This window comes from Silurus aristotelis, assembly GCF_946808225.1.
Source record: "Silurus aristotelis genome assembly, chromosome: 16".
NCBI classification, from domain to species: domain Eukaryota; kingdom Metazoa; phylum Chordata; class Actinopteri; order Siluriformes; family Siluridae; genus Silurus; species Silurus aristotelis.
Genome location: NC_139589.1, coordinates 18,272,207 through 18,296,338, shown reverse-complemented (window position 1 = coordinate 18,296,338; position 24,132 = coordinate 18,272,207). Strand labels below are relative to the sequence as shown.

The window sequence follows — 24,132 nt, the reverse complement described above, 5'->3', positions numbered from 1 at the left end:
CAGGCTTGGGACCGGCACTAAGAGTGGACTGGCTTGTGCCTCAAAAACGCTAACTAAATTTACACCCCAGGGAGCAGAAAAAGCAAGAGAATGACTATGAAATGAAGATGATAGACTATTGGAAAAAAACATTAAAACATAATAAGATAATAAGTGATAACAAATAAGGGAAAGCCTTGTATAATATTTTTCTGTCAATCACGAGACATCCTACACATCTTCATCCAAAAGAAATGTGCATTCTCCAGTCCAGCGTCACTCTGCTTCCCTGCTGATGACACAAAAGGACCCCCCCCTCTCTCTCTCTCTCTCTCTCTCTCTCTCTATCTCCCTCCCCCCTCCAACCCCCCCTCGTCTGCACGCGTACAAAGGCAGCGACGACGCGCCGCATATCGAGCGTAAGATCCGCGCAGTTGGTGTATGTGAGCGCACGAAATCACGGCAGGTTGCGATTGCGGCTCGTCACACGGCGGATTTGCCGACAGGGACGCCGAACGTTTTTGTTTATTTATTTTTTTCCGAGACCTCGTGATCTGGTGATTTTTGTGTAGTGTGTCATTAGTTCGTGTTTACACGATCAACCTGCGCACTCGCTTCATTACCATTTTTTTGGTCTGGAGGAAACCATATGCGGTGTTTATCATAAGCAGAGAAGCTGAGCACCAGATTTCAGTATGTATTTTATTTTTATTTTTATTGTATTTGTTACAGCGTCAATTGTACCGTTATTTTCCGACTGCGCCCCCCAAAAAGGCCGTAAAACCCCTAGAGTTTACGCCCACTGTTTTGTGCGCGTGATTTGCGAAAGTTTATATGACCACTATCCTAATAATCTAACAAAAGATGTATTAAAATATAATATTGTAAAATATGTGCTGATTAACATACTGTTTCATATGAAGAAAGCGAAGAACTATTTAATTTCATACTGTTGCACGATATTATTTAACATTTACATTTTATTGTTATATGCATAATTATTGAATGGCATATACATAACAATTTGAAGCTTTTTATAATCATAATAATTATTATCATGTTTAATAGCCTATGGTGTTTTTTCTTTTTTTTTTCCGTTTAGTTAAAAATTATATTTTGAATCGAAACCTTATATGCTTTTGAGGCAGTAGATTTATGAATCCAGCTAAAAAACTGAAAAAAATTAGATAAAATAAATTTGTATTTTTTCCAATGAAAATGAAAATTTGCATTCTGAATTATAATATTGCTTTTTTTTTGCATGTGCCCTTTGGTATCCTGGTTCTGACAAGACGTTTTCTCTAACAACATTTTTTAAACCTTATATATTGTGGACGCATCTTTGCAGTAATTTATTTTTATATATGCAGTCACGTGAAAATGAAATTAAACCATGTTTGCATTCTATTGTTTGTTTTTAAATATCAAGACATAAAAATAATTTGGTTCTTAGAAGGTCTTTTAATTACCGTATTTTTCGGACTATACACCGCTACTTTTTCCCATGCTTTGAACCCCGCGGCTTAAAAAACGAAGCGGCTAATTTATGGATTTTTCCTGGGTTTTTCCCGGTTTCACAAACTTCAAGCCAAAAAACTGAACCCCATAACATTAGACCAATTAAATTTCCGAACGGAAAAAGGGAGAGCTCGCTAACTCCAGTTGCAACAAAAATCATATAAGCACGGACAGTGCTTTTTAATTTTTCTTGGCAACAGCGTTACGGGTTAGTCAAAGAAACTTAGAAATCAGCATCAGAAAATAATAAGGACATATTCCTCGGTCTTGCACACATGCAGTAATTCCGAAAAAAATGCAGTGGCATGCTATTCCCAAAATACCGCTATGCTCCTAAGGGAAGCGCAACATATTTTACCCGTTACACCGTGTGTGACGTGTCTTTCTTTAAAGCCTGTGTAAAATACATTAGTGTAGACATATAGTGCGGCTTATAGACAGGTGCAGCTTATTTATGTCCAAAATAAAAATATTTGTAAAATTCAGTGGGTGTGGCTTATATATGGGTGCGCTTTATAGTCCAGAAATTACGGTATGTAAATACAACCTCAGACGAACAAGAACACTTAACATATTACACTGTTATTTTATATATATATTTATTTTTGTTTGTTTGTTTGTTTTTTTTGTTTGTTTGTTTTTTTCAAACATCAGGTTGAAATGAAGCCATGTCTAAAAATTAGGTGCACCTTATTATTCAATAGCTTGTAGAACCACCAGAAATAACTTAATGATCGTTTCTGACATCATTGTGGAGGAATTTTTGCTTGCTTTTGTTTACAATGTTACTTCAGTTTAGGGCAGCTACTTACGATTATTTTGAAACTCGATTATTCGGGCGATATATACTTGAGATATACTTATACTTAGATATGCAATACAGTAATCCCCCGTTGTGGAACGTAACCACTGTGATAACAGGGGATTACTGTACTTCGATTCTGTTCTTGTTCAGCAATTCTGCTGTAGAGTTGTGTTGTGTTTGGGATCATTGTTCTTTTGCAATACTCAATTTTTGTCCACGATTTAGCTGTCGAACTGATGGTCTCACATCGGACTATAGAATACTTTTATATTCAGAGGAGTTCATGGCCAAATCGTCTTCCCTCCATCACCATGCTTGACATTTGGTATGAGGTGTTTGTGCTATAATAGGCTGTTTGTTTATTTCCAAATGTTGTGCTGTGCAGTATGGACAAACAGTTCCACTTTGGTCTCATCTGTCCAGACGACTTTGTTCTAAAAGTCTTGCGGTTTATTCAGAATTAACCATGCAAACCTAGGTCATGCTGCAATGTTTATTTTAGAACGAAGTGGTTTTCTCCTGGCAACCCTTCTAAACAAACCTTAACAAACATTACCAATAGTATAGTCATGTCATTAACTTTCAAATTTATCATGCTAACTGAGGGCTGAAGATATAACTTTTTTTGTTTATTTCAAATTCTCTGAGCATTGCTTGGCCTGCCTTTGTGGTGAATTGCTGGGATGTCCAATGCTGTGAAGATTGGCAACTGTCTTGATTATCTTCCACTAATATTGTTCCTTACTTTAGAATGATGGACTTTAAATTCTTTGAAAATGGCTTATAACCCTTCCCAGATTAATATACCAATAATTGCTACTCTAAGATCATTGCAGATGTCTTTGCTTCTTGGCATTGTGTTCATACACATCTGTATGCCCCAGACCAGCAAACTTATATAATTTGGGGTTTTATTGAGGGGGGATCACAGGCTGATAATCAGTTAATGAAAATCATTTAATTAGAAGCACCTGGCTGCTACTTAGCCTCTAGAATTATTTAAAGCAGTAAAGGTTTAATTAGTTTTGTACAATTGTTTTTTACAGTTCGGGTTTTTATTGTAAAAAATATATAATGACGCAGTGAAATAATTATTGTATTGTTGTTTATCAGAGGCTTTATTTACCAAATTTTTTACATCTGCTAAGAAACAGATAATTTTTTATTATGACCTGAAACATAAAACCATAAAATGTAAAAAGTGTCCTTTCATTTTCACGACTGTATGTTTGAATGTATTTTGTGTGCTGTTTATAAAGTGCCGAATAATATATAAATACTAGCATAATAAATGGTTAATTCAGCTGTCATCACAGAAGTTGAGTTTACATTTTGTGGAAAAATGTCAATATATGATGTGTGACATCTCACTAGAATTTCATTAAAAATGAGTATCCAGTAGAAAAGGCACATTTGTGTCAGTTCAATATTTCCAAGTCATACAGTGTAAAAATATTGTATATGGTTTACAGTAGTTTATTGAGAGTTCTATTACTGCAATGAACATTTTAATGTAATCAACAGTAAAAAATAAATATATAGAGTAACACATCATTCAGTATATTTGCTCATTTGGCTGATGCAGAATACAATTTAGGTGAAGATTAGGAGTTTTTCTGAAGACCCCCAAACCATGGTATTGTGATAATGCTGGAATGTAAACACATGACTATCTGAACTGTAACGGTATTGATTGCAGTCTTTTAATAATTAAGTAATAGATGCAATTAAGTCAATGTAGGTAGTTTTGAATTATAAGTTGCATGTTAAAATTCCTGCATTATCCTCTGTTATAAGAACCTTCACTTTCAGCTTACTAGTATTCTGCATTGCCGGAATATGCAAATGTACAATTTTTATGTTTATTCCATTCCATGTAAATAATACAGCAACTGAAACCTATGTTTTGCAGTTGTTTACTATAAATTGTAGAGTATTTTACAGGTTGTTAGTAAATGATTCTAAAAGTCGCCATATTAGGTTAGGTAGTTTAAATGTACAGTAATAATTCATCGTTTTGGAATTGCAGATTCTAATGAACAGACTGTGGGTAAGCAAAATGTTCTGAAATCCTGTGCTTTAATTGCAGCAAGCTAGGTTAAAGTATCCAAAATTATGTCATTTATTTTATAACCATGCCTAACTTCCCGTGGGCTCACCACCTGCAGGAGGGACCGTGAGGGACGGTGCTGTGAGGATTGGGCAGCAGTCGAAGGCGGGGGCCTGCTTAGACTGCTGCCCCCGCGACCCGAATTACGGATAAGCGGGAGAAAATGAATGGATGAATGAACCATGCCTAAATGTAACCATTCATGCTTAGCTAGTAAATAATATACTAATTACTTTTCCCTTTCTCTAGGCATAAAGGCTTAAATAAATCATGTGATAGTTAACCAGGAACAAGAGAATGGGGCTGCGGTTGGTGGATAAGGTAAGGGGAGAGTCGATTTAAATAGGTCTATTTTGTTGCTTTATTGAACAAATACAAATATCTTTCATGGATTTTGATTACCAGAGATTATTTTTTTGCATCAGACTAATTTATTCTTGATTACAATTTAAAAAAAAATAATTCAGATGTATGGAAATAATAAAATGTCCCATAAATGGGTATTCAGATTATCTAGAATGATAAAAATGAGTAAAACCTTTGTATTATAATAATCTGTTTAATGATTATAAAGTCTAATAATCCTTTTAAATGTCATGATCATGCATTAGTGATTTCCTTTGTGATTCTCACTCTGGTTTTCTGGAAGAGCCTTTTTTTTTATTATTTCTCCCTTAAGCATTAGAGCTTCTTTGCCTGTATTCTGATCGATTATTTATTTTTGTATTAAACTTAATGTACCACACAATTTAAATATACCACTGTGCAAATTTAGATCCTACATGCTTATAACAAGTTACTCTGTATTTAAGCATTAACTCCAGGCTCAGCAGCAGGCTCTGGTTCTGCCCTTGCTAGCTCTCTTGGTCCCATGGAAACCTTAAAGCAAGCTGTCACAGCGATCATAAGTCACCATGAGGAACTCCATTACCATCATGGGAGAGGACATTGAGCTAGTTGATGTCTACTGATACGTGGTGTCCAACTCAAAAGCAAGCATGACTGGAAGTTTAACTAAAAGGTTGTGTACAGGAAAGGGATGAGCAGATTCCACTTTGTGACTAAGTGTCAGAAACTCACAGGGTGGACACGATGCAAGGCCACATTATACTGTCAGTGATCTTGCCAGTGAGACTGGTTGACTGAGGACCCAAATGTAGGATGCGACAAGGGGGTAAGGAAAATATAGGCTTTAATTAAAAAAAAATAAGCAATGGGGCACGGCAAAAGCACAGTCCAGGCAAACAGGACTGCGGTTAAGCCACCCGCATCTTGAAAATACACAGTTAAGCCAGCCACACTTTTCTTTGTGTTGCACGTCTAATTGTGCACCTACGGTATGGGCGGTGGGCGCAGTCAAAATAGACAAAGATTCTTCAGAAAGGCGTTTCCAATATAAAAAATCTCAATGCATTTTTAATCATGTTCCACATTCAAACACTTATAAAACATTTTCCTTTATGTTTGCTCATTCTTTTTTAATAATTCTTATTTAGAGTGTCTTTGTCTATGACTCTATCCAATTTCAACTCATTTTACTGTAGATCTTTTGAGAAAATTGAAGGCAAATTCACTTCAAACATTAATGTATTTTCAACCATGTTCCATATTTAAACACTCATTAAACATTTTCCTTTATAAGTTTGTTCAATCTTTCAAATAATTCTCTTTTACAGTGTCTCTGTCTGTCTTTGTCTTTAGAGTGAAAGTGGAACATGATTGAAAATGCACTGATGTTTTGGGTGATTTTGCCTTTACTTTTCTCAAAAACTTCACATAAGAATTATTTGAAGGATTGAACAAACTTAGAAAGGAAAATGTTTAATGAGTGTATGAATATCGAATATGATTGAAAATGCACTAAGGTGTGGAGTGATTTTGCCTTTACTTTTCTTAAAAATTGTACAGTAAAATGACTTGAAATTTAAGAGTCTAATAGACAGGGAGACTCTAAATAAGAATTATTTGAAAGATTGAACAAACTTATAAAGGAAAATGTTTTATGAGTGTATGAATATGGAACATGATTGAAAATGCACTGATGTTTCGAGTGATTTTGCCCTTACTTCTCTCAAAACTCCACAGTAAAATTACTTAAAATTTAATAAAGTAATAGACAGGGACACTGTAAATAAGAAATTATTTAAAAGAATGAGCAAACCTGTAAAAGAAAATGTTTAATGAGTGTTTGAATATGGACCCTGGTTAAAAATCCACTTATGTTTCCAGTGATTTTGCCTTTACTATTCTCAAAACTCCACAGTAAAATGACTTGAAATCTAATAGAGTAATAGACAGAGACACTCTAAATACAAATTATTTAAAAGTATTAGCAAACCTATAAAGCTAAATGTTTTATAAGTGTTTGAATGTGGAACATAATTGGAAATGCTTTCAGATTTGTTTTTTTTATGTCTTTTTTTTATTTTTAATTTTTTTTTTTTTTTAGAACGGAAACACCTTTCTGAAGGCACTTTACATCTATTTTGACCGCGTCCACCGACCATAATGTAAGTGCACGATTAGACGCGCAACACAAAGAAAAGTGCAGCTGGCTAAACCGTGTATTTTCAAGATGCGACTGGCTTAACCGCAGTGTAAACAGGGCGATGCAGGGAAGACAAAACCAAAAACAGTCCAAGAATCAGAAAGCCGACCCGAAAGATCCTGACACTAAGCTCAAGTTCTTTAATGTTTGCCGCAAGATCTTAAATGTATTTTGTGTGCTGTTCATCAAGTGTCAGTAAAATGTAAATACTAGTATAACAAATGTATTCACAATGAAACACAGTAAACATGTGTTTAGATTGGGAAATTGTACCATTTTCAGAAAATAATAAACTCATTTTTAAATTAATGGCAGTAACACGTTTCTTAAATGTTGGGACAGACCCATGTTTACCAGTGTGTAGCATCCCTTCGTCTTTTTACAACAGTCTGTAAACATCTTTTAGCCTGAAATAAAAGCAGGGGTTGTATTTTCCAATGCTTTCAAGGCAGGGAATGCCGTTTTTTAGGGGTCAAGGCCTCATTGATCTTATACCAAATAGTTGTTGCTCAGTCCGAAAAATGTTATTCCCTTTTGGCAGAGATGCAATAGAGATGAACTACCATCTCTATTGCATCTCTGCTAAGAGGGAATTTAATTAATTGGACCACAGCCTAATACAATTGACAGCATTTTACAGTTTGTATTCTGTGAGTGAGCACATAGATGCTTCTAAAGGCAGAAATTCCAATTTAAAATTCAAAATTTTGCTCTATTTCTAGCATCGAGTGGGTTTTTTTTTAGGTTGTATACAGAAAGATCTTGTAATAGCCCCAAGCATTTACTAAAGAATATTCTATAAACACACACCTTCCTCTACCACTGCAGCAGATAAAAGCTCGTTTCTCGGCCTGAAAGTGTTTGTTGGCCTGAAAAATGTTTGCCACACCATCATCCAAGTTTATGACAGATTTTATTGAGCTTGACAGTCAAATTCAGCCTGGCCACTATATGCAGACTTGCTTTATCAGTGAATATAGAAATCACAGACAAAAAAATATCTGCTGTCCCTTATGGCCAGCAAGATTCGTGACCTCTCTGCCAGTCATATGATGTAAATGCAATGGTCTAGTACATCTACCTCTTGTATCTTCTTGAGTGGAAGTTCTCTTGCAAATTATGTGTTTCTTAATGGTCTATCTGCCCTAATAGTATATGTGGATAGTACTACTTTTCTAAAGTGATCAACCTTCTTATCACCTAGACAGCTGGCATGTGACTTCTTATGAGCCTCTGCACGACATGTACTTGAAGTGAATGTCAGTGAAATCTGCTTTTTTGCTAACAGTCACTTCAGCTAGATATTCCTTTCCGAGTTGTGATAAGCTTGCATTCCCATGGTGGCCATGTGACACTGGGGTGACTTGTGACATTGCTGCAAGGGTGGGTTACATTTCTTGATATGGTCAATGCATGCCATCCAATCTTCATGCCAACTGCTTATTTGCCATGGTATGAAGACACAAAAGCCCCTTTTGTGGTGGCAGTCATCAGCCTATACACAGACTAGAAGCACTGTTTCTACTGTGATATGCTAATTGTTAAAGAGAAGGTTTTAATTGTCTCGATGTATACAGAAGCAGTGCTAATAGCAACTTGCTAATGTAAGTACAGTGGACAGTTTTAAGGGTAACACAGGATTCATACTATAGAAAAAACAAATTATTTTATTTGTATTTTGGGTTTTCACTTTCGATATCCATCAAGAAGTCAGTATATAATCATCCCAAATATTACAAAACATTTTTACACTCAATGTGTTTAACTTTTTCTTTTTCTTAATTTTTTTAATATAGGGGCACAACAGCAAGCGGATGGTTGTATTTGTGGCGATCTTTCTTATCACGACACTCTTCATTCTCTACAACTCCAACAGTGCAAATGATTCGTATGAAGCTTTTAAAATGGTAGGCTATAAAAGTGCCACCAAAAACACGGACCTGAAGAAATGGGCCGGAAAAGATGGTTATATTCCTGTTTTTGGCAACAAGGTAAGGATCACCTCTTAGACTTAATACGAATTTATAAGAATATAAAAATTATACTCTACATATTAGTACAGTTCCCTGTATCTTTGCTAACTAACTACAATCAGCCTACTTATGTGAAGTTATTAATCTTGCTGATCAAAAACCCATAGGTCAGAAATGAAATTACTGATGCTAAAAATAAACAAATAAATACATTCGAAACAAAAGAACATTGGAAATTATATTAAAGAAAGAAAACAATTCCTATACAAAATATATCTAAGTTTTTGTCCAATATATGCACTGGCCCTTGTTGCTAGGGAAATTCATTTGAAAATTATGTGACTGTGTGTGTGTGTGTGTATGTTTGTATCAGAGCCTGACCTTACACTGCAGTCAGTGCGCCCTGGTGACGAGCTCAAGCCATGTACTGGGCACAGGTGCTGGAGCAGAGATTGACCATGCTGAGTGCGTGATCCGCATGAACGATGCACCCACAGCTGGTTTTGAGGCTGATGTGGGTAACAAAACCAGCCTTCGTGTTGTTGCTCACTCCAGTGTTATTCGTCTCGTCCGAAAACCGCAAGAGTTCCTCAACTGCTCTGACTGCCCATCTGTCATCTTCTGGGGTCCGCCCACGAAGATAGGACGCGATGCTAAGGGTACTCTCTACAGGCTGATCCATCGTGCTGCTATGACATACACTAACCTCACAACCTTTGCTGTCACACCGAGCAAAATGCGCAAGTTTGACACACTCTTTTATAAAGAGACTGGCCGAGACAGGTAGGAAGCACACTCTTTTTTAAGCACTGTTAACCCTACTGTTCTGATTCCTAGCAAAGCATGACGCATTACTTTAGCCCTAGATCATTCAGATTTTATAATTTATACAGTATATCAAAATGGTCTATATATATATATATATTGCTTGAGTGGGACAATATAATCTGATATCAAATGATGGCTATGAGTATCTGTGGATTGGAGACCAAGAAAAAAAGCCTAGCAATGATCACTGCATGTGAGCAGTGGCATTCTAGGGATTACTGCTAGTTACGTGAAATTGGCTAAACCTAATGTTAGGAGACAATTTGTGAGGCAGCTCGACACAATGCAAGGCCAGATTATTCTGTCAGCGATCATAGGTGCAGGGCTAGATTATTCTGTCAGTTATCGCGGGTGATTAGGTGAGTGAGGACCCAAGTGCAGGATGCGACAGGGTTAGGGTGAAAACAGGCTTTAATAAAAGACACAAACTGAGCAATGGGCCAAAGCAAAAACACAGTCCAAAAGCAGTCCAGGGTCTGAAACACAGGCAAACAGGGTGATGCAGGGAAGACAAAAAACAGTCCAAAAAAATCCAAAGACGGCAAAAATAACGGCCAAAACAAAACCAAAGTCCAAACCGGGTACTATGGAGGCAGAGCAGAGCAGAGCAGAAGACAGGAAAAGGAACAGGATCCAGAGCAGGCAGGGTGGCAAGAATAATCTTAGGGGCAAAAAATCCTCTTGGGTGTCCTTAAAGTGAAAGGAAGAGAGAAAAGAGAGTGTGTGAGTGGTAACAAGGTATTTGGCACTGCTAACTGTTTTCGGGATGATAAGCCAGGCTCCATATTTGGAACTAACTTGGTTGTATTAAAGGTAGTTGGATTAAAGGTTTAGAATAAGACTTATCTGTTTCAGTATGATCCTGATAAGTATGAAGGCCTTAAAAAAAGATTATTCCAAATTGAAAAAACAAAAGAAAAAGTATTACATTATGCTCCAACGTTACCTCCAAAGTAGAACCCTTACCTCCTTTTCAGGCTAAATAGATGGCATGAAGTTAAGGGTAAAGTGTATCACATAAATACTACTTGCTGTAAGGGTATGTTGATTGTTTATTCTGCTATTGTGTAGTGGTCAAAAGCTTCCTTACAGCTTAAGACTTGTAGGTCCAATGTACTACTAAATAAAGTATAAAATATATATTACCTCCAAACATTGCTTCAGCTGCTACAGCTATAAAACTCTGAATTGTGTTTTCTTTTTTTTCAGACAAAAGTCGCAGTCATGGCTTAGCACTGGCTGGTTCACCATGGTCATTGCTATTGAGATTTGTGACAATATTAAGGTTTATGGGATGGTGCCTCCAAACTACTGTGGGTAAGAAAATCTTTCTTTAAAAAAAATGCATTTATATTGTCCAAATAATGTCGCAGTACTGTTAGTGGTGGTGATTAAAACAATTTATTAGTTCACAACATATTTTGAATTATGAATACCGCTTTGAGTTACCGACAAATGTTTTAAATGTTGCAGTTAGACAAATATATTTGACAGATGTTGATTACCTCATTTCAAGATGTATATTAGTGTGCTATAAGAGGCCTATTGTGGCAGGAAACATGATGACCTATACTGACTCTATAAACATTAATTGAGAAACAGTAGCCAGAATGGGTAGTCTTACAAATTTCTCTAGAAGATCTCATTTTCTAGCAATAAGTTTTTAATTAAATATATTACATTCTTGTATAATAAAGTACAGAATAATTTATATTGTAAGCTATACTGCAAAGAGTATAATAGGGAAAGGAAAGCAACTGACAGGATAACGTGTATTTTAGATTTACAATATTTTACAGATGCCCTTATCTAGCAAAACATACAACTGAGCAGATAGGGGCCTTGCTCAAGGGCCCATCAGTGGTAAGTTGGTGGTGCTAGGATATTAACTTGTGACCTTCTGATCCAGAGTCCAGTACCTTAACTACTGAGCTACCACCTCCCCATTTAAGAATTATCCGTGCATTGTTTTGACCTCGTTTCTATTGTAAAGGCTAAGAAAAGGGCTTTCGTGAAAACTTTAGAGGCTCACGGAAGAAGGAATGGGAGGCAGGCAACAGGTCACAGCAAAAGTTATCTTTATTTTGGCTTTTTAACCTAAAGCGAATACATACTTAATGCACACAAACAAGTCTCTGCAAAATCAGTCCACCCTCTCTCCCCCGCAGCTTTCGTGTCACTTCGTGTGATCCTTACCACTTAGTTCCTCCGGGGTCTCCTCTCTATTAATTTACTTAAGTTGTGCAGATATACTGTATGTTCGACTGGAAATTGATTTGAATCCTGGCAGACAAAAATGCTGCATCAAACACTGCTGAACAATTGTTGTATGGCTAAAAATCGGCTGCCAGACTTTATGCTGGATGCCAGTATGTTGTCATTTCCCTATTACAGGGATTCTCTAAAAATGTATTATTTAGTAGCCTGTAAACAAAGTCAAGTGTGATAGCTTCTCAACTTTTTCTGTAACTTTTTGTTACAAAGAATGAAAAGATCCTGAATTAACATATGTTATGGAATATCACATTAAAGTAACTGTGATTGTGACATAGGAGGCATCCTCAGCCCAAGCGAATGCCATATCACTACTATAAACCCAGAGGGCCAGACGAGTGTGTGACCTACCTGACGAACGAGAGGGGCCGTCGTGGAAATCACCATCGCTTCATCACTGAAAAACAAGTGTTTTCTCGCTGGGCCAAACTCTACAACATCAGTTTTGTACACCCCACCTGGTGAGAAATGAAAAGCAAAAAGGCTTATTCCTGGAGATAGATGGCCACCAACCCGAGTCTCAGCCTAATGAGATTCTGACCTAAAATGGCTACCAGACACAATTTTTCTTCCAGTGGGAAACTTTCAGCCTTAGCCTCACGTACAGCTCAACAAGTATATGGTCCAAAACGGCCCACGGCTGCAGTCTCCACCTAAGGAAAAGTGTTAGTTGCACTATCAGCAAAATGATCCAAAATGGTGTCCAGCCTCTAAGTGAGCCTCATGTGAAACTGGTTTACCATGACCGTTATATGGTTGCATATTTTACCCAAAAATGGTTGCTGGTTTAACATGTATTACCTGCTGGAACACTAAAGCAAATTGGCTAATGGATTCACACTGTCAGGTGAAACTTTGATCAGACCTTTCATTCTGGCCTTCTATTATCGGTAGTGAAATCTCTTTATGATGCAGTTTGTTCAGTTTTAAACCTGGCATGTATACCAATCATTTTATTGGAACAGATTTTACATTACAATTGTACACATTTACGATATCGCAATAATCAGCAAATTGGTGCTGAGTACTTTATTTTCGAAACAATTGCATTAAAAAAGCATTTGAAAATATTGATATACATTTATATTCCCAAAATGCCATCAAAAACAGAAAAAACCTTGAGAAAATCAGAATAGCCGAAGAGTTTTGATGGTATATTGGTTTGGCTACCAGTTTTGGGTTTCTGATAAGCTGTTATAAAGAAAATGAAATAGAGAGAGAGGTACAAACTTAGAATTTAGTTTTATTGCCAAAAGATATGAACTACAATTAGCAATTAACTACTGTTATGTCAAATTTTTTTTGGTATATTCTATTTATTTGTTATTTATTATTGTTGTTGTTTTACAGTTTTTAGATTCATAATTCTTTTTTATGATTTGGTAGTTCATGATGGACTATAATCACTGCCCAACTATTGTGCCAGCAATACGTGCAAAGACAAAAACACAAGTGTTCTAAAACAATGAATCTCTTTTCATTTTATAAGCTAATGCTCTGTAACTAGAATGATGCTAATCACGAGATTCTACACAGATGATTTCTTCAAGCTGACAATGATCAAATTCTGTTAAAAGACTGTTGTCTACTTATTACATATTCTTAAATGCATTTTTAGGAAAAAAAAAAAGAACGAACAGACAAACAAATGCAAAAAGTACAGATAAGGAAGAAAATTTTCAATCCTAGCACAATCAAACCAGACTATTTCCAGGGTGGAAAATCCTTGAGCTATTTTATTCTTAAACGCAATTCTATAAATGTCATTGCACTATTACTTGTATTAGGATTATAGCTAAATGAGTTTGTTTGCATGGTACTACAGGAAAAAAATGCTATTGTCTAGCTTTGGCAGTGATCTGACCAAATGGGATGTTCCCACCCCAAATGACTATGGATGTTCCCTGTCCTGCTTAAGGCCCATGACCTTTAATCTAGTATTGGTTATGTTTGTAGGTCTACCTGAAATCCTGGGTTACACTTCTGCATTGATATGTGTTGTGGAAATTAAAGTATAATTTTATTGGTGAGAGGAGAAATAAAAGTTACGACGAAACAAAATCTGGTCTGTTTTATTCAAGAGAATGTTTACACAATAATCAAATTCAGCTGCATCAACAAAGCTTATAAGCCATAGAATGGTTCAGAGGCCCGATTAGGGTAGAGAATCAAGTGGGTCGTACCCCCCTCCCTGTGTCTGTCTCTTCCACAGAATATGGTTTGTGAAACCACAGATGTAGTAGAGAATATATTGTGTGAGTACAAATTAAACTCGTCAGGTCACATTCAGCAGACACATTGACAAGTTCATGTAAAAGTAAAATGGTTATCGGAGTTGAATATCAAGATTAAGGAAGTGCATGAACGTGAATTAAAAAATTCCAACTCTTGCTATTATTAAATATACAATATACGAAAATATACAATATATACAAATGTATCATAAAATCAATAAATACAATCTGTCAAGTTTGAATACACACTATGTGAACCATGATGATATGCATTAGTGTTAATATGCACAAGCTCCTTTGAGGATGTACCCCAGTCTCTGGGGGGTGGCACTACCCTCAATTCAGATGGTTTCACATTTTATCACACTTAACCCAAACAGCCTTCCTGTGGTTTGAGAAGCTATCAGAACGAGCAGAGTCCAAAACACACTTTTCCTTTCTCTCTGGCTGCACTGAACAAGTGAGGCTTTCAGTTACCAGGCTTTTCAGTTACAGTGGATCAAGATGTTTTTGATGGTGACAGCGTTTTTTTGCTTAGTTGGAACATGGCATGCTACAAAGAGGGACTGTCAAGTTATCACTAATATTAATTTGGGCAATTTCTTATAACCTGATTCACATTTATTATACATGGTAAAAGTTAGATATGAGATTTATCTTCAGTAATTTTACCCTCAGTGTCATTAAAAGCAAACATAATTGTGTCTTAGTCAGACACAAATTGTTACTCACCCATTGTTGTTTGTATTGTGTAGATTAGGGATGTGCATCTCCATAACTGAGGCTGATGTAATTCCGATCTCGATGCATAGCCGTCGATATGATACATTAAAGATACATATGAAGCAGCTACTGATGCGATGCGATTCACCAGTTATGATGCCATGCGATCTTTTTTAAACACTGATACTCTCGCTCGCTTTACTTCAGGGAGCTAAATGTGCATTGTTTGAATGCTGTATGGTTTGTTTGGAGATGTGTCTGGGTCCCCAAAGAAACGCTGTAACGAGACTCTATGACCCTGTGGTTTTTTTTTTAGTTTTCAGAGTAATATCACTTCAAATACATTTCAATTATGAACAATAGCTAACAATTTCCCCTTGCCACATTTGGTACTTTTCATCTGAAATAGGCTGGTGATGACTGTGATTATATGTTTTTTAAAAAAAAATAATAAAATAAAAAAAAAAAAAACACAAGCCTGAAGTGTCTTTTTTATGAAATTGTATTAGCAATATTTGTGTGTGTAATGACAAAACAATATTTTACATAATACATTGTACGATAGTACATTCCAATGTCCTTCTCTGAAACACATTTGTGGACAAAATATTCTCTTGCTGAATATGAAAAAAAAACAACAATACACTCGTCTTCTTGCCATTGTGCGATTTCACCGCCATTACAGTTTAGCTTGGTCAGTTTTTATTTTTTGTCGTAATGATGACAAGGAGATCAATATTGCCTCCTGTTTGGAAAACGAAATTAAAACCAATTAAACCCAGAAAAGACACGTCACTTTTTCACTTCAATGTGGGTAAAGTAAAATGTGTTGCTTGGGCTGTTTCTCACCTCGGTTCGGATGGTACGGCTGCCCTGACCGGGACACGTGTTGAGGTAGAGGTCGAAGAGCACACTGGGGTCAGTTACATCCAGGTGTGGGTCAGCGTCAACACTCGCTTCCAGACCCTGAAGCCCACCAAACACCACTAACATGTGCCTGATAAAAAAAAAAAGACATTCACATTTATTTTCTTATTTGACTGACACTTTTATTAAATCAATTCAAGCAACTGTAACTAGGCACATGATCATTTCTGGATTGCATTAAGGTTGAGACACAAGAAGGTGCAGCAGATTCATCTACAGTAATGTACAGTCTTTATTCGAATGTCTTAGAAATCTTAGAAATAAAAACATGGCTGGCATTAAACTTCCTTTGCTTACCAAAACTTTATCAACACTTTCTTGGCTCCATCTAAAAACCCTGTGTAAGGAATTTGGGAGTAACGTGTTATAGCAACCTGACTTTTGAGAAACAGATACTGACTTTGAAAAACAGTTTATTTCAACTCAGATTACTTGCCAAAGTGAAGCGTTTTTTTATCCTTTTTAGGTCTTGAAAAAGGCTACACATACATTTATTAGCTGAAGGTTATACCATTTTAATTCATTGTACATTGGTTTCCTACAATAATCCCTGAAAATGTTACAGCTGGTTCAAAATGCTGTTGCTCAACTTCTGGCTAATACACTTAGGCAAGAACGTACTGTGTAATATAGCCCTGTTTTGGCTTTGCTGCACTGACATCCAGTTAATTTCAGACTTTTAAAGTTTATAAAGCTTGAAATCATTCAGCATCGAAATACCCTGTCGACTTACTACAGTGCCCTTCTTCATCGCGTTTATTTAGATCCCGCTCATCAGCTTCTTTTATATGTAGCAAGGACTAAGTACAAAAACAGAGGTGATCAAGTATTTGCCATGGCTGCTCCTGTGGATTGATTTAACTTTTAATATAAGGTCAACCTCAAAACTGGTTACTTTTGAATCTTTTTTTAAAAAGTCAGTTTTGTTTTTTGGCTTTTAATTCCTAAAAGATGTTAGGTTTCAGTTATTCTAAACATTGTGAACGGCTCCATGTAAATGGTGCAATATGAATAAACTATGGATTTGATTAATCAAAAGTGCGCATCATTTGAGCCAAAGCTCATGCATTATTTCATTTAAGGTAGATTTTGGCAACCATGTGAAATCCATGTCAATCGTCATTTTGCTTATCCGTTTCTGGTATATTTCTTTTTCTTTTGGCTGCTCTCGTTAGGGGTCTCCACAGCGGATCATCAGTCTCCATAGCCCCCCGTCCTCTACATCTGCCTCTTTCATATCAACTACCTGCATGTCTTCCCTCACCACATCCATAAACCTCCTCCTTGGTCTTCCTCTTTTCCTCCTTCCTGGTGGCTCCATCCTCAGCATTCTCCTACCGAAATACCCCATGTCCCTCCTCTGCACATGTCCAAACCATCTAGAATTAATTTCTAACCTGTCCATCCTCGTCACTCCTAATGAATTATTTTTAGATTTGTGTGTCCATTAACTGCACGTGTGCAGTGTCAGCTGTTTTACTCAGTGTGTGACTGCTACTGAATGTTACAATGGTCACAGCTGTTTATATTATATTAAATATTATATTCATTTAAAACATTGATTAAACTGCACAGAACTTCCGGGTAATGGTGTGCTGAACACACACATTCGTAGATTTCACGCTAACAAACTTCCCAGATCATTCTCTATTCACCTGGACAGAAAGTGAGAACACTGTATCAGTGCATCTTTCATGAGGGACAAATCCAGAGACTACTATTACAAAATGATGGGTTTCCAGGGAAATAGCTGAAATTTCAGAACCCTAGTACATCTGTCAATCATTCAAGACTCGCCTGTTTTCTGGCTCATCTCCCAGTTTCATTAAGTGAAAGCAAAATAAATGCGTTGCTCCAGCACAACGACATGAAGGCTTATATGTCAGACATTTTGATGAGAACCACCATCCACACTGAAAACAATCTGCAGTGGTACACAAAATAGAGACTGACTGCGTAACGCTACGTGACACTTCAGCAATTACTTCACTGAGCTCAGAGCTCCTTCATACCTGAACGGAGGAAGATTGGCATCATCAGCATTGCTGCCCTTTTCAGATGTCCCAATAGTCAGATCATAGCCATCTTTGAAAGGACACTCGGTCATTACAGCACCTAGCGAACACACACAATTCCAAAGCAGTGTTATTTATAATGGGCCTGGATATAAGAATTGTCAATTAATCATTTCTAGCGATTTAGCAATATTAATGATGAGGTAAAAACCTTCCAGTTACTGTTAAGTGAAAGGCAATTTTTAAACAAACAAATAAAGTAAATAAAATTTACAATCAACTATTAAGGCACTCAAAAAAATGGTATGATTCTTTCTTGTCCACTCTTCTAGGACTGTACACATCCAGAGTGAGAGAAAAAGGCTCAGAAGATCACTCTGGATCCGTCACATCCAAGCCATATGCTTATTGAACTTTCCTTCCCTGTATAAATCTACCTCATGAACTCTTAAATGATCTTTACATTTCTGTGCATTAATACTGTATTTATTTTTCTATATAAAAATGTGCAATAACTTTTTATTCTTTTTTTTATTGTTTTTATTTTATTATTTTTCTATTTTACTTTCTTTTTCTTTATGCAACTGGAAACTTCTGTCACCAAAACAAATTCCCTGTAAGTGCAAACATATCTGGCAAAAAAGCTCTTTCTGATTCTGATTCTAAATCTAACACCACCAGTTGAATAGTAACACAGTTATAAATGTACAACATTTTCTTCTAAACAGGTCTCCTTTTGCTCGGATTTAAAAAATGAAAATAAATAAATAAACGTTTACTCACTAAGGCAGGATGCAAGACGGACACTGTAGCCCCAGTAGAGCCCACCTTCTGTTCTGGGAACATGAGGAGACACGACCACTCCTTTATACACCCTGCTCTCTGCATACCAAACACGCAGTGGAGAAACAATGCCTTTGTTTTATTTCATTCATTTTTTTTTCTTTTATTTTAACAAACATTCTAAAACATTTTTCGACAAATTCCCGTGTTGGAAATCAGCCAAAAGGACATGGACCACAATATAATGGAGCTGAAAATAAATAATGAGTTTCAGAGTCAATTTTACGATGTTTACATACAAACCTGAACATTGAGCCCAGAAAAAACCTGTCAATTTTAATATTTGGTTGCAAATCCTTTTACTTAATAACTGCCCTAATCTGGAACCCATAGACATCACCAAATGCTGGATTTCTTTCTTGGTTTGATGCTGCACCAGGCCTTTACTTCACCTATTAATCATTCCTGTTGTTTCTTGTGAGTTTTCCCCCTGCACTTTTGGCTTCAACAAGTATGCTCAGTTGAATTCAGGTCATGTGAATAATTCGGCCATCGCAAAACGTTTCACCTTTTGGCCGTAAAAAAAAAGTCTTGGGCTGCTTTTGAAGTACGATTCAGTTGAATATCGGCACAGTAAAATATCGTCCAATGATCTGAAGCATTTACCTCAGTCAAAGCAAATTCAATTCTTGATAAATGCCATCATTCAGGTACAAGTTGATCTTTGTCTCATCTTTCTATAGAATGCTGTTGGGAAACGGTAGGGTTTTTTTTTGTATGTCGCTGGCATACACTAATGTTGCTTTTCTGTTTTTGAGGCATAAATTGTTAAAATCCTGAGGTAAACGCCTCTTTATTTAGGTCTTTTTTAGTTTGTCAGCAGATACGCCTGCCTCCTGAAGGGTGTTTTAAAGAGATTGTTTCCACTAGTTCTATAAATCTGCATGTCCTCAATCTTCCTATTAAAGGCAAGTGAAATAATATAGGGAACAACAAACACCAGCAGCTAAGATACTAATTGTACAGTTATCATAAAAATAAATTAATCAATTAATTAAAAAAAAACAGTCAGGGACAAATAACACATGCTGTAAATCCTACATCATTTACCTGATTCTGCTGTAAACACCTTTAAAGTAAAGCAGACAGTCTCCACCTTTTAATTTCAACTCCAATATACTGTAGTAGACAGCTAAAATAAGATTTTCTCATTGTCTGACTATTTATTAAATGCAGGTGTGAAAATAATGTAACATGTACAGACTGTTGTCATATTCAATAATAATAAAGGTCAATAAATTGTGTACGTGTGTTCTTGTGATTAAGACACATTTACCTGAGATTTGGTTTTTATTAAGTCGGACAGTCACCCTTAAACCGGGCTGAAGCTGCTTATCGATCTGAACTTCCTAAAAACAGGAATAGTGTGAGAATCTCCGTCAGTATAATAAACATTCTGAACAGCATTATACAACACAATTCTACAATGATTAAATAAAATGTCATTATATTTTTAAAAAAGCTTAGATTATTCTTGTCACATCAACACATACCTTCCTCATCCCACAGTTGACGAAAGACCCTTTTCCCGCTTTACAAGGTCGATCCACCACCACACCCTCTCGGAATTCTGCTTCCTCATCAATACGCATGTGATGTGGGCTGTCCAGAGGGTTCAACAGTCCTGAAAACACACACACACACACACACACACACACACACAATGTATATTTAGAGCAATAATTATGATCGTTAATATACATCTTGCACATCTGATCTTCATTAGGTATTCGATCATCTTCCTCCACAGATGCAACTTCGGCTGCATACTTGAATATGCTGGATATTTTGTTTCGATTATTATAAAATGCTACTATATTCTACTATGAATTTTTATTTCATTTGGTTCCATTTTATTAAACTGTAAATACTATTTTATATTGCTAGAATATTGTAAATTATTTTATTCCTCTATTAAATTCTTTCTTTTTGATCCTGATTTATGTAATAAAGCGGCCATTAAAACGATTTCACTGCACGTCATACAGCGTACACGACGAATTTGAATTTAAGAAGGAGAAAAATGCGGCACCTACCGGCAAACTGCAGGTCGTGGTGTTTGGGGAAGAACGCTTTCCGCAAATATCTACGCAAAAAAGGCAGAAAGTCTTTACTCAGTGTAAATGTGAGTGCACATGAAGTACATTGACTGTACATTTCTAGAAGAGCATCATTGTCCTGTTTATATAAGGACATTCCACAATAATTGCACTGCAGTCAAACTTAAAAAATTTCATAAAATAGAAAAAACTATATGGACAACAGTATTGGGACACCCGACCTTTTCCAGCCGTATGTGACTCTTCCTCAAACTCTACAAAGTTGGAGGCACACAATACAAGATTTTTTCGAATACGGTCGATTTCCATTTTCCATTTACTTTATTACGAGACCCAAACCAGTTCCAGCATGACAATGTTGCCGTGAAGATCTGGTTTACATCGTGTGGAAGATCTGAATTGGAATGCAAAACAAAATGTAGAATGGGATGCTCAAAAAACCACATACAAATGTAATGGTCAGGTGTCCACAACATTTTGTCAAAATAGTGAGTATTATTGTGTGTTGTTTGTGTTACTGTAAAAGAAACCATGCTCACTGTGGACACTCCAGAAACTGCAGGATCCTGGCCAGCTGAACACATGCTTGACCTTTCTTTCCAACTCCTTTAAACTCGCCCTCGACAGTTCCCCTAAAATCCACCACCATACATGAAACAAACTGCATTTTAGGAAATGTAAAATGCACGGATTTAAGTGTTATCAATAACAAACAGCTTTGTTTACTTATATTTAAAATATCTGACTACTTTTTTGAATAAATGATGAAATCTGCTATTGATTTCTACATAGGTGACCAAACGTTGCACAATTCACACATCATGAAAGGATTCTTTGGCCATGAGTTGACATGAGCAGTCATTAAATTCATGAGACATTTTAACCAAGCACTGAAGTTCCAAAAGGAGCAGAAATCTCAGACTGTGACCTTCTAGGACACTTATGTACAACTTACAGCTATGGCAAGGGCAAAACATGACAATAGACTGGGACATCCCTCTCACCTCAGGCTCTCTTTAAAGCCCCCCCTATTTTCAACAGATTATGCGCTTTATCATTTATATTAGGTAGGGAATTTTATATTTATTATTTATTTATATTATTGTAGGAAAATGTTCAGTGTATCATCTGTTCTATTATCGAAAATAGTCAGTATTTTATAATCAGTATGAGTATTAGTACATTTAGCCTGGATATAAACTACACTTTACAGTGGAAACCCAAAAATGTTATTATTAAGTGGCCAAGTTGTGAATTGACAGTTAATGATCTGATTCTTAATAAAATTCTTCAAAAAAAAAAATAAATAAATAAAAATTTCAATTTGCTTGAGTGCTGTGGGCCCAAATAAACTACTGCAATTTCCCGAACTCTATTATATTATAATTAAAGTAGCCTTTGTTCCGAAACTATAAGTACCACAAAAACATCAAGAAACAATCCCATTTATAGTACAATAGAGTTCTGTTATACATATACAACAATATGTATATGTATATATACATATATTTTTGCATGCTCAATGCATTGACATATATCCAGTATATTATAGTTTAGAGATGCCCAAACTAGGGCCTGTGGGCCAAAGTTAGCCTGTGGTGACCTTTGAATTAATTTTCTGATCTAAAAGGTCCTGGATCACTCTGGTGACTCACTTGGTGTCGTCTCCTTGCTCATCAAACACGACCACCTCATCCACACAGAAGACGGTGCAGGCACGAGCGATCTGTCCCGCCAGGTAAGTACGGAGTTCAGGCGACTGTGCGTTATCCAACACCGAGCCTGGCAGAGCAACACTTACTGTGTACAAACGACCTGAGAAGGAGTTTGAGAAATGGTTTAAAAAAAAAAAAAGTCACTAGAATTAAGTCATTAGGCAAAAAACTAATTAAAGAGAATTGAGTTCCTCTTGTAAAAGTTAATTATTTCATTACTATAAACTGACTGGACATGTTGCAAGAATGAAGCCCATCTCACTAAATGCAGTGGTTTATAATAAAATGTCATTATAACTGGAAATGTTATTAGCTGTTATGCACAGATAAGACCAGAATAAATTAGATCAGTATGTTTGGTGACACAGGGGAATGAGCACTAAAATATGAAGGTGGTAAAAACTAGAACATTGCTTATTAGTTTTGACCAAAATCTGTCAGAATACCTTTAGCCTCCTCATCCTTATCCTGAGATTGCAGCTGCTTGAGCTCTTCCTCCTTTGTCTGGTTTTGTTTCTCCAGCTGCCGAATCAGCTTGGCCTCCTTCCATCTCTGCTTTTGTTCCTTCTCTGTGCGTATAACAAACAACATACGATCGGGTGCAATGAGAAAACAAATGAGGTACACAGCTTTTCCTTATTGTAAATGCAGCTTTGGTTTACAGATAATATGATCATTGAAATGACAATTAAATTTAGACCAGGCCAAAAAAATGTCACCCTTATTACTTAATAGCTAAAAAATAAAGTTATGAGGCGCATTTTGATGCGTTACGTACTTTCTGCTTTTCGTTTTTTCCAGTTGATTTTTTCTTCACCCTGAAATCAAAGATCACAAGATGATCTTACACAGAAAACACACGATTGAACATCACTCACACACTCACACACTCACACACACACACACACACACACACTCACACACTCACACACTCACACACATTATATATATATATTCGAACCTTTATGATTGGAAAATATACTATTTAACAGTCCTTCATGAGTGTGTGCTTGAGATTTAGTAATCACTTAAGTGTTCAGGGTAGGGGGAACATCAAGACAAAGAGCCTGAGCCCGAAATAATAACCCAATATACAGAGTAAGACGATAAATCCCAAATGGCTTCTTATAAGACACTATAACGCAGTACACAGAGTAGGAGGTCCAGTATTTCATACACATTTTAGGTAATAAAGAGATCACTGCAGGAATGCAGCTGCCCCATACCCTGTTTACAGCACGAAGGTTATATTTAATATGTACTAAGATATTAAAGTGTGACTCGTATTCCATTCAATTCAACGCACACGAGAAAAAAAAACTTATACAAACCTCTCCAGATAAGAGTTTCTTTTTCGACGTTGAACCTTCCATGCTTCAGCACTGTGTCTTCTCCAAATGTTACGTTAAAAAAACAAGCACTTGTATTTGGTTCCGGATGAAACCCCGCTCTAAAAAATCAAGACAGTCCAGACAAAATCGTTGTAAGCTTTTAATACATTCATATAAAAAGAAATTATAAAATATTTCAATTATGTCGTTCAAGTGAGTTCCTACGGCCTGTAATATTTATTGAAGGCA

At 36.3% G+C, this 24,132-nt stretch overlaps 2 protein-coding genes across 3 annotated transcripts; one reads left to right on the top strand and one right to left on the bottom strand.

Annotated features, from left to right (window-relative positions):
* Nucleotides 1-337: 337 nt before the first annotated feature.
* st6galnac6 (ST6 (alpha-N-acetyl-neuraminyl-2,3-beta-galactosyl-1,3)-N-acetylgalactosaminide alpha-2,6-sialyltransferase 6) lies at nucleotides 338-14,096 on the top strand. Its single transcript, XM_083564183.1, has 6 exons — nucleotides 338-672; nucleotides 4,662-4,733; nucleotides 8,757-8,951; nucleotides 9,307-9,716; nucleotides 10,971-11,078; nucleotides 12,314-14,096. The coding sequence occupies exons 2-6, from the start codon at nucleotides 4,710-4,712 to the stop codon at nucleotides 12,498-12,500; spliced, it is 924 nt and encodes a 307-aa protein (XP_083420309.1). The 5' UTR covers nucleotides 338-672; nucleotides 4,662-4,709; the 3' UTR covers nucleotides 12,501-14,096.
* A 1,377-nt stretch (nucleotides 14,097-15,473) lies between these two features.
* Nucleotides 15,474-24,127, bottom strand: spout1 (SPOUT domain containing methyltransferase 1). 2 transcript variants are annotated; one of them, XM_083563642.1, is made up of 13 exons: nucleotides 24,109-24,127; nucleotides 23,884-24,002; nucleotides 23,331-23,370; nucleotides 22,999-23,121; nucleotides 22,493-22,652; nucleotides 21,377-21,469; nucleotides 20,814-20,863; nucleotides 20,271-20,401; nucleotides 20,054-20,126; nucleotides 18,718-18,816; nucleotides 17,932-18,034; nucleotides 15,842-15,989; nucleotides 15,474-15,737 (listed from the first exon to the last, which is right to left on the bottom strand). In XM_083563642.1, the coding sequence occupies exons 2-13, from the start codon at nucleotides 23,923-23,925 to the stop codon at nucleotides 15,672-15,674; spliced, it is 1,128 nt and encodes a 375-aa protein (XP_083419768.1). In that variant the 5' UTR covers nucleotides 23,926-24,002; nucleotides 24,109-24,127; the 3' UTR covers nucleotides 15,474-15,671. The 2 variants fall into 2 exon arrangements, with proteins under 2 accessions (XP_083419768.1, XP_083419767.1); XM_083563641.1 differs by lacking the exon at nucleotides 24,109-24,127 and having other exon boundaries at nucleotides 23,884-24,021.
* Nucleotides 24,128-24,132: the final 5 nt, after the last annotated feature.